The following is a 9840-nucleotide window of genomic DNA, read 5'->3' on the forward strand; positions in this document are numbered from 1 at the left end:
CAGGAATTACTGTTTGGGACTTCTTATTAATTGCAGTTATAAAAATCAACCAGCTGACAAAGGGCAGAGTGTATAACATTCATGTTGCCCAGCACGTTGCAGCTGACCTCAGCCCAGTCTGCAGGATGTGCTGGGGAGGATTCACAGAGGGTGAGGGAATGCCTGGCTGTAGCAGCTGTGAGAGATGTCCCTCTCCTGACAACAACAGTGGAGGTGTGATGCCTTTTGTCCTCCCTTGACAGGGAAGGGCAGGCATAGGTGAAGGTGTGGGAGCTGGCAGGCAGCTGACAGCTGGCCTTGCTCCAGTCAGGATTGACCATCCCTACCCTCTCTCCTCCAGACCTCGTGTGGGCTTGACTGCATACAACCCAGATGCATTCAGAGTGAAGGAGGCTGCTTTGAAGGCAGCTTGTTCTCAGCGGCTCCAAGAACTAGCTCAACCAATTCTGCGCTAAGCTCCCTCAGAAATGCTCCTGCCAGCTGCCCACATCACCCCTTGAACATCACTCTCTCTGTGCAATGGCTGGAAAATCTACTTGAACAGAGCACAGAGGCAGCACTCAGCAGTAACACTTTCTGGGAATTCAAATAAAATCATCATTCCTTAAGATTAGTCTTCAGGGAAAATTAACAGAATTTGACCAAATGTGGGAAGATTCTCTCCCTAGGATGGGTTATGTCTGAAGTTTCTCTCTTGATTGTTTTGCTGTAATAGTTTAAGATGTAACAAAACAACTGCTGGGGGAAGGAACTGTCCTTTCATGCAGGGAAGTGTGGCAAACCAAACCCAAGAGCATGCAGTAAGCTGATGCAACACAACTCCTGAATTTGGGTTCAAAAATTTTTGCTGAAGTTAAACATCTCCTGACACCCAGAAGTTTTGTGCTTGTGACAGAAGTAGATATACAAAAGGCTACAATGTATGTTGAATTGGCTTGGATTTGGGGCCTGTTTTCTCAAATGCCTGGAGAACAAGCAGACCCAGTTACATAGCTGGGTTAAATCTGTGTGGTTCAGATACTCAGTTGTGTGACCCCAGACAAAATAAGAGAGTTCTGCATTGGGATTTTTGGAGCCTAACTCAAAAAAGCAGATTTCCCCTCAGAGTAAGAGAGAAGGCACATTGCAAGGGCTAAGCAGAAAACAGGTATTGATGCCAGAGTCTGCAGAACAAATTCTGAGCTCCAGCTGGGTCTGTGGGTGAATCACTTTGGCAGCTGGATTGCAGGGGAACAACACAGCCTGTTTGGGGCATGGCATAAGGGAGAATGCTTTTATCTGTTTCCTACAAGGTCGGTGTGTTTTGCACTGGCTGCCGAACCACTGGTGACAGGCTGGAGATACTGAGGCAAGAGAGATGCTCACTAGGAAGAGAAAAAAGCCACAAATGAAAGCATATGGCAGTTTCAGAGCCAATGTATTTTAATCTTCCCTGTGTTAAGATGGTTCTCCTTCCAAAGGAGTAGAGGGCAGGTGACCACAAACCAGAAGGGGATTAATCAGAGGATCCATTAATTGATTCAATAATCCACTAAGCAGAGGACTTTTGAAGGCTTTTGAACAAGGTAGGGTCACTGGGCAATGGTGCTGGTTATTTTTAGAGCAGACATTGCCCTATGCCAGGATGGATGAGAGTTTGGACTTTGTGCAAGAGGCCCAGTGCAACTGCATTCCTCAGGCTTGAGAATGGCCAGGAGGAGACTGGGGTCTTCCCCTAAAGCCCCTACCCTGTGGGGGAACCCCAGCACCACCAGCCTCTGCCACCCTGGCAGTTAGGGTATGTGTGGGGCTGTGTGGGCTGCCATGCATGGACCCACAGGTGCCTTAGGAGACGAGGCTGCCCATGGCTGTCCCTGTGGCAAGAGGGGAAACCCACAGTGCCCACTGAGGCTGCCTGGGAGAAATGCTGCCCTTCCAGAGGAAGGAGTCCGCCTCCTGTCATGGGGGCAGGGAGCACGAGCAGGGACAACACAGCTCCTCTCATCAAAAAACTTATTATTGCACTGGGAAAAATCCCAAAACAAGCCACGCGTTCTTTCTCTTTAGTGACCTTTAACAGAAAGGTAAAAAAAGGCATTCAAGGGGTGCTTCGCTTGGTCTGATTATGGTCTAGGCACTTGGTTTGCCAGTATCCAGAGCTGATTCAGGCATGTTGAGCCAAACCAGGTCACCTGAACAACATACCTGGTTTTCCAGATGTCCTACTCTCTGGATGATCTGTACCTTAAAGCTAGCACACATACTTTGCTTCTGAGGATTGTAAGGAAAAGGAATCTTTATTTCTTCCTTCTATATTTGAACATACATCATGGCAAATTTCCTGCAAGCCTGGGACAAGGGCATGAAATTGCATTTTCCTGTGCAGCTGCTGTTAATGGGTTGGAATCACTAGACAGGTTATCAGCCATCAAAAGTTGTATACACACATGTATATACATATATATAAAATGGGATTTTTTCTGGTTATGTACATGTTAAATAAAACTTATGTTAAATAGCAGAGTATTTGTATCGCAAAACCTATTGCAACAGAAGAACCCCAAGGAAACCCACTCTGAAGAGCTTCACCATCATTTATAAGAGGCAAGGGGATTGGAGCAGCATCCTCTAGTCCCTGACAGACCCGCTTTCTGAGGGCAGCCCTTCAGACTTCCTCCACTCTGCCAGGCGCTGCTTGAACCATTTCTGGAGAGAAAGAACAAAACAGAGGTTGAGTGCACTGGGCTGAGTGAAGCCTCCGAATAACTTTGCTCAAGGTGCAGATGTGGTCAGCACGTGGGACCACGTGAGGGGAACTCCTGGTGCTGCTGCCTTGTAGCAAGGTGCTGTTCCCGGGCAGTACAGGCAGCAGGACAGTCGCTCCTGACCGAACGGTCTTTTAACCTACGTCTGCACCTCTTTCCAATTCATTTCTTTTGCTCACTTCAGACCTTGACAAGCATGGGTAAGTCCTTACTGCCGTGAGTCCAGGTTTTTCTTGCAAACAGAGTAACAGACTGGCTAAGGAGCTGGATGGTGTCTGTTTAAAATAAAATGTATCTGAAACAATCACTTGCAGGTCCAAAACTGACAGGAATCAAAAGCTCACCTGTTTCAGAAAGCATGAGAGGTGGCACTCAACAAATTTAAGAACAAATATATTTTTTAAATTGTTTAAAAATTGTCTTGGTCTTCAGGCAATATGCATGTCTATGTTAGGAGTAACTTAGCACTATGTCTGTAGTAACTTAGCATCTGCAAGCCCATTCCAAGAGCTGCTGATTCCACTTCAACACAGACAAAATTAAAAATAGTTAAAATGTATCTACCTAAGAAGAAAAGTAAGAAAAGAGATATAAGTCATGTGCCGGAAGCACAGCTTAGCCTTTTGTTTGGCAATGTGCCTGTGATTCCTTTTGTTGCAGCTCATTTTGTTGCTATATTTGTTCATGGCTATTTTTGAAGCTATTATGGTCCGTAATGATACAAGCTCGGTGCTCTCTACAAGTGTCTCTCGCACTCACGCTGCCTTTGACCACATCCAGTCAGAAGACTGACAGCCTAGCCTCCTCCCAAAAATTTCACTTTCTGTCCTAAACCACCATCTCCTCTTTGCATCTCATTGTTACTTAATTTTTTATTAAAATGGCTACTATTTCTAGACGATAAAGCTCTCCAGATGTCAGGAGCAATGACTCCCTGTGTTCTATGCAATGCAGGCACTTTGCAGCTCACCACCCCAGTCTTGATCCTGTCCCTAACATGACCTTCATCTTCAGATCTCTCGGAGCACTCTAGACTAGTGGAAAAAGATGGCTATCAGGGAAGATTTTAAGACATCTAAAGAGGTGCCTTGGGTGTATATGGCCTGTGTTTACAACTTGCTGTAGGAAAAAAAAAAGGAACAGTGCCATTTCTATGGAGAAGAAGGTATTTTAGGGGTACTGCCTCCTTGCTGCCTCAAACAAGCAGTGATTGATACCTGCCTGTCACTAAAGCACAATCCACGCCAGCCGAGGACTATCAGTGCAATGGATGCTGTCCCAGCATCTTTCCCTGGGACAGGCTAAATGCTGACATTGCCTGCTCGGCTTCTATATCCCTTTGGCTTTGCTGAGGGAGAGCCAGGCTTGGCAGCTCTCTGCAAACTGCTGTTAACTTTTCCAGTGGGTTGGATTTCTTTTCTATACCCATAAATGCTATGGGTCTAGTAGACACCTGCGTCACAGTGAGCTGCACTGCCACCTGAAGGAACTGGGAAGAAGCTGTTTGCTTCTAAAGCCCATGGTAGCCTGCAGGTAGCCAGGTGGAGCACAGGGCTTGGTGGAATTCCCAGACAGGGGCAGCCTGTCCCTGTGGAGGGGTATTTGGAGGCTTCTATGTCTCCTGGAGAGGCTGACAGACTTGCCTGACATCTGGGCTTAGGGACGCTGAGGCAGAGGGTGCAGAGCCTGAGCATGTCCCACATCACATCCTGCAGGAGTTGCATCTATCCTCTGTCTGTTTTAAAATGACAGTAGTTTCTTCAGACCTTAAAGCCAGCAGTAGTTTGTGCATCCAGGACTATCAGAAATGGTTTGGAAGAGCAGCATGCACGGGCTGTACATTCAGGAGCAGAAACACGTGGGTTGCAGGAAGGATGTGGGGTACAGGGAGGTGCTGTGTTGCATTAGAGCTCTATGGGTGCAGTGTGGAGTTAGGGGTGTGCTGGGGTTTGCAGAGGTGCAGAAGAGACTTGTAGGCGCAGTGAGGAGTACGCAGGATGCACAGTGATCCAGGGAGTGCAGGCAGGGAGCACACGGGGCACAGAGGAGTGCAGGCAGTGTGGGGGCATCATGAGAGGGGCAGGGACTGCTGTAGGAAGCCTGTGCAGGGGACAGACGGGTGCAGGTGTATGATAGAGAGACCAGGACAGGAGAGGCAGGAGATGTGGGGCACAGAGGCATGCAGGGGGAGTGGGGCTGGTGCCAGGGGAGGGATGAGGGACATACACTCACCAGAGTCTGCTCCTCAGAGAGCCCGGTCTCCGCCGCGATGAGGCACAGCGTGGTGGGGTCAGGATGCTTGTTCACCTTGCAGAAGTGGTACTCCAGGATCTCCAGCTGCTCCTCAGTGGGAATCACTGGCTTTTCCATGGCCATCTCCTCCTGGGGCAGGGCTATGGGGCCAGGCACTGCAGAGAGGGGCCGGTGTCATTGCTCAAGCTGGGAGTGGCCACCAGTGGGGCCACAGTTGCTGAGCCCCAGATTTGCAATCCGTGTCCCCACCAGCCTCCCTCCCCCCCCTGCCGTGGCCTCTGGCTGCAGCAGGGCTCAACTCCCTTCCCAAAGACATGCCAGGGAACTCAGCTGGGAGGGGCAGCCCCCCAGCAACTCCTGTCTCAGTTTCCTCAGTGCAGAGACCGCACGCCAGCAGTGCCCAGCTCTGAGCTGCCTCACCATCCTCAGCTGGCAGGAAGCTGCAGGCTGCTCAGCGCTCCCCTGTTGCTGTATTTATAGCCAGTGTGACTCCCATGGGAACGATTCCTGTTTACAGCCGTATTTAGGCCTGGGCGTCACTTAGGAGTGATGTCACAGAAATGGGCATGTTCAGGGGGTTAATTTAAAGATATTAGTTTAAAAAATTATTTGTCCTCTCGGTGAAGGGACAATATCTGGCATCTAGCCTCGTGGGTTTTTGGTTTTTTTGTCCCTATTTCCCAGTGATCAGGCAAGTTTGTGCAAAGGAATCACAAAACAGAGAATACAAGATCTTCTGGGAGCATGGTCTTTGACCCAGCAACCACTCTATTTCCCCTCCTGGTCAGTGTCCTGGTCCTTCTCTTTAGCAGTGTGGCTGGCCATGAGACGGTAAGCTGCATTGTTTTAAGTAATATTTAACGTTACCACACATGGGCATAAACAGTTAGTCCTGTTGTTCCTGAGCATCACTGGTTGGTTGGGTTTTGGTGTATAAGTGAGGGGTCAGTCCTCGACGACTGTACCCAGTGTATGTTAGTTGCTCAGGCACTTGCTGCCTCTGCCTGTGGTCAGTGCTAGGTGCTCCCAGCAATGGCAGCAGCAAGAAGCCCATGTTTTGCTCCAGAGTAACATTTGTCCCACTTGTGCTTTGCACAATCTCTGGAAGATTTGGCCCAAAAGCACAAGCAAAACAGGTGCATCTTGGGTATGTCCCACACCTCTCCTCTGCTGGGTTCCAAGTTTGTTTCCACGTGACAGAGGGTCAAGCTTGCCAATTCAGTCAACTAAAACACGAGGCACTGTCCCCACACAGCATGCACACGTCCCTTGATGCTGAATCACTGTGGTGTTTCCGAAACCAGGCTGTGGGGTATTGGCAGGGGAGGAGCTGGTTGCAAAAATGTGGCCTTTCTTGATCTGCTCTCCTGCTGTCCCAGTTGCCCGGCCCGTCTCTGTCAGGTTGGCTGGTTGGTGTTGCTGGCTCTCCAGTGCTGCCAGGAGCCCTTTGCCCACCTCGGGACTTCTGTGGGCCATCTGCTGCAGACCTGGCCTGCCTCCACATTGCAGTCCAGCTTCTCCTTCCCTTTGGCTCTGGGATATAACCCCGGAACATCCATAATGCTGCACTCCTACTGCATAGGTTTAAACCCAACTGCTTTCTTGGTTGACTGATAACCCACCTTAAGGTACGCTGGGGTATTGAGTGCCTCAGGACTTCCACTTGCTGACAGAATTGCCAGGATGGAGGTAAGCTTCAAAACTGTCTTGCAGCTTGCAAAGAGCCAGGCTTAGCGAGAGGCTGGAGAGATCCTCCTCTTTGAACTTTACCTCATAAAGCAAAGATCCCCCTGAGTCTCCTCTGCAGAAAGTGCTTTGACTAATAAAAGAGTCCTCTGGCATTTGAGTAGGGGCTTATAAATAGACCAGGGCTGGTTGTGAAACAGCCCACTCTGCTTGAGTCACTTGGTAAATACTCATTGTAACTCAGTGGTTGTGTAACTCTGGAGCACCTCTGAGCGTGATGAAGTGCTGGTAGACACTATCATCCACCAACCCGGGATGGACTGGGGAAAGACCATCTTTAACCCCAGGTACTGCAAGCCAAGCTGGCCTTGTCTGCAGAGCGTTGCAGCTGCCTGGTTTTCCTGGGGTCAGCTCAGTTCAGAAGCATCGATATAGGAACGGGGCAGACATAATTCAGTTCCTCGTGCACGTGAGGTAGTAGAAGTCTGCTGAATGCTGCTCACCTACCTTAGGTGTTTGGAGACCTCTGGAAAAGATGCAGGGGTACAAGGAGGACCCCTGCAACTGAGGTGCTGCTCTCCAGCACTGTGGCTGCCAGGCTCTCCACGAGGTCACAATGCAAATGAGGCCAAGCTCAGGCCACAGGTCATGCCTGTCCTCCTCTATCAGCACACCACTGAGCCACCTGCCCTTCTCATAGAAAGCCCAGCCAAAAAAGGGCTCCTCATCACCTCCAGATCATGCATCTAGCCCAGGCCACCAGCAGGAACATGACTTGGCAGTTCATAAATCATTGTTTGCAGCCTGCTGCATTAATGTACCTTGATGTGTGTGCATGGATTTGCATAGGGAACACAGGCTTCAGCTTTCATGTTTCACCTGCACAGCTATTTCTGCTTCTGATTATCTCTAGGTTCCTGAGGCATTTCCCCGCAGGACACAGTATCTTCTACCTGCTGGCAGCTCAGGGTGCCCCAACATGTGGGATGTGATACCCGATGGCTTTTCTTTGTGTCCCCTCTACCCCTGCTCTGGAAGGAGAACAGTTTTTACCTCTCAAGGTTGCGAGATGGGTTTCAGGAAAAGGCAAAAACCCTGGGGCGCCTGGAGGGCTTTGCAGGTCTCCCCACATCACTCCACTAGGTCCTAGAGGCTTTCAGGAGCCATGTGGCCCCTGTGCAGCATATGGCCTCTAGCACTTGGCACATCCTAGGTGCTAAAAATTGGGGGAATATGACCTGACTGGCCCTACGGAGACCACTAGTCACCCGCCCACTACTTAAATGGAGCCTCATTTCAGCCTAGGCCTGCAGCCTGGCCTTCAGACTGTCCAGGATCTCTCCCCTGTACAGGAAAGGTGACTGTCTCACATTTCTTTAAGCCTGGTAGAAATATGGAGACTCACAGCTGTTTGGCTTAGCTGCTGAAAATCACCACTTCTCACTGCTTTTTTCCTCTTAAATTTTTGACAGTGTTGAAAAAAATGGAGCCTCATTTCAGCCTAGGCCTGCAGCCTGGCCTTCAGACTGTCCAGGATCTCTCCCCTGTACAGGAAAGGTGACTGTCTCACATTTCTTTAAGCCTGGTAGAAATATGGAGACTCACAGCTGTTTGGCTTAGCTGCTGAAAATCACCACTTCTCACTGCTTTTTTCCTCTTAAATTTTTGACAGTGTTGAAAAAAAATTGCTTTTGCCGTGCAAGGAATGCTAGCCATTCAGAAAGGCTGTGGGGCTGCAGTTGTCATTCAGCTGGGGTTTACTCAGCTAGGCAGAAATGACAATGCCAGATGCACTGTCACAGTGAAACTACCACACCTGCTCTGTCCTATGTGTCAAGCTAAAGACCCCTGGGGAACTCACGCTTGGCTCTGACTATTTTGGTTTTAGGTGGAGCAGTGTGAGAGCAGAAGCTTGCAAGTGGTTCAGCGGTTGCCTGGGCTGTGGGCAGCTCCAACCAGCATTGCTGTCTATGTGACAGCACCTGGTGCTCTTAGTGTGCCTGATAGGGCATTAAAATGCACCTCAGGGCCATTTTGGAGGGAGCAGACAAAAGGTAATGGCTGATGGACACAAATTGCAGCAAGAGAAAGTCTTATTATAAATATATAGTACTGTGCCCATGTCCTGTGGCTGCACTCAGCTCCCCAGAGACATCCTGGGGGTTACTAGCAGGACACCTAGCTCCGGCCTGAAATGGGAGAGGACATCACTCTGTCTCCCAGCATGCTTGCCCAGCACTGCTAGTGCAGTCAGCATTTACTATCCTGGCAGAAGTCTGCCACTTTTCCAGAAAAGACATGATCTCTGTTTGCTCAGCTCTGCTTTTCTGAACAGTAGTCACAATAGCTGGCTGGCTGCGCAGCTTTCTAACGATTTACTGCACCCGAAGCCCCTAGAAATCTCTCTGAGCGGTAGCTCCTGCCAAGCTGATGGTGCCCCATAGCCTCTGCTGGGCTTCTTGACCCCTTTCCCAGTGCTCCCACTGTCAGGGCTGGGATGTGACTGGAGGCATCTGCATCTGGTTTTAGCTTGCAGCTATTTCCTGCCACTGCAGGGATCAAAATAGCAGTTCTCAATGCAAACGAGCCCTCTTATCCTCCCTTGCTCTGCTGCAGAGCCATGTCCTGTCCTGAGCTTTGCTCGGCTGCCTGCTGTGTGGTGCTGTGGATAACATCAGCCAGCATGGTGCACAGGATAAGGTGGGACAGAGGCTTTAAAAATAAACCGGGCCCTGCCATAAATAAGGAAAAAACACCTGTCACGCATCCTGTAAACTACCCGTCCAGTCTTTTAGAAGATAATATCGGATGGGAACAAAGCAAACAGGAGCGCAGCAGCTGCTGTAGCAGAGGCAGGACCCCGTGGTGGCCCCTGCCTGGGGTCTCTCCTGCCTGCGTGCCCTTCTGTCTGCCCCGGGCATGAGCCTTCCTGCCCTGCTGGGTGCAGCTCCGACCTCCTCAGCATCAGCATTAACAGGGCAGCTCCTCCCTCCATCCCCTCATGCCCAACTGCAAACCCACCCCAGCACCCCCAGCTCAAAGCCTGTCCTTACCTGGAGCTGGCAGGGCCCAGAAGTGTGTAAAACAAGAACCCCGCAGGTCCTTGGGTGACTGCTTAAGTATCTGCGTGTGTGTGTGACAGGCGGGGACCTGAAAA

At 50.0% G+C, this 9840-nt stretch overlaps 2 protein-coding genes across 5 annotated transcripts in view; one reads left to right on the forward strand and one right to left on the reverse strand.

Annotated features, from left to right (window-relative positions):
- Positions 1–2021, forward strand: part of THEGL (theg spermatid protein-like) — a 9902-nt gene extending 7881 nt beyond the window's left edge. For both annotated transcript variants that reach the window (XM_017736847.1, XM_017736848.1), the window contains one exon: positions 341–2021. In XM_017736847.1, the coding sequence (XP_017592336.1) occupies positions 341–455 (115 nt within the window). In that variant the 3' untranslated portion in view covers positions 456–2021. The remainder of the gene's footprint in view (positions 1–340) is intronic.
- Positions 2022–2257: 236 nt separating this feature from the next.
- On the reverse strand, positions 2258–9834 carry HOPX (HOP homeobox). Of its 3 annotated transcripts, none has more exons than XM_008635631.2 (3): positions 9737–9834; positions 4977–5152; positions 2258–2685 (listed from the first exon to the last, which is right to left on the reverse strand). In XM_008635631.2, exons 2-3 carry the CDS (start codon positions 5118–5120, stop codon positions 2608–2610), a joined length of 222 nt encoding a protein of 73 aa, XP_008633853.1. In that variant the 5' UTR covers positions 5121–5152; positions 9737–9834; the 3' UTR covers positions 2258–2607. The 3 variants fall into 3 exon arrangements, with proteins under 3 accessions (XP_008633853.1, XP_017592338.1, XP_017592339.1); XM_017736849.1 differs by lacking the exon at positions 9737–9834 and adding an exon at positions 5418–5517; XM_017736850.1 differs by lacking the exon at positions 9737–9834 and adding an exon at positions 5316–5407.
- Positions 9835–9840: the final 6 nt, after the last annotated feature.

The sequence above is a fragment of the Corvus brachyrhynchos genome, unplaced genomic scaffold (genome assembly GCF_000691975.1).
Source record: "Corvus brachyrhynchos isolate BGI_N302 unplaced genomic scaffold, ASM69197v1 scaffold175, whole genome shotgun sequence".
Taxonomy (NCBI): Eukaryota; Metazoa; Chordata; class Aves; order Passeriformes; family Corvidae; genus Corvus; species Corvus brachyrhynchos.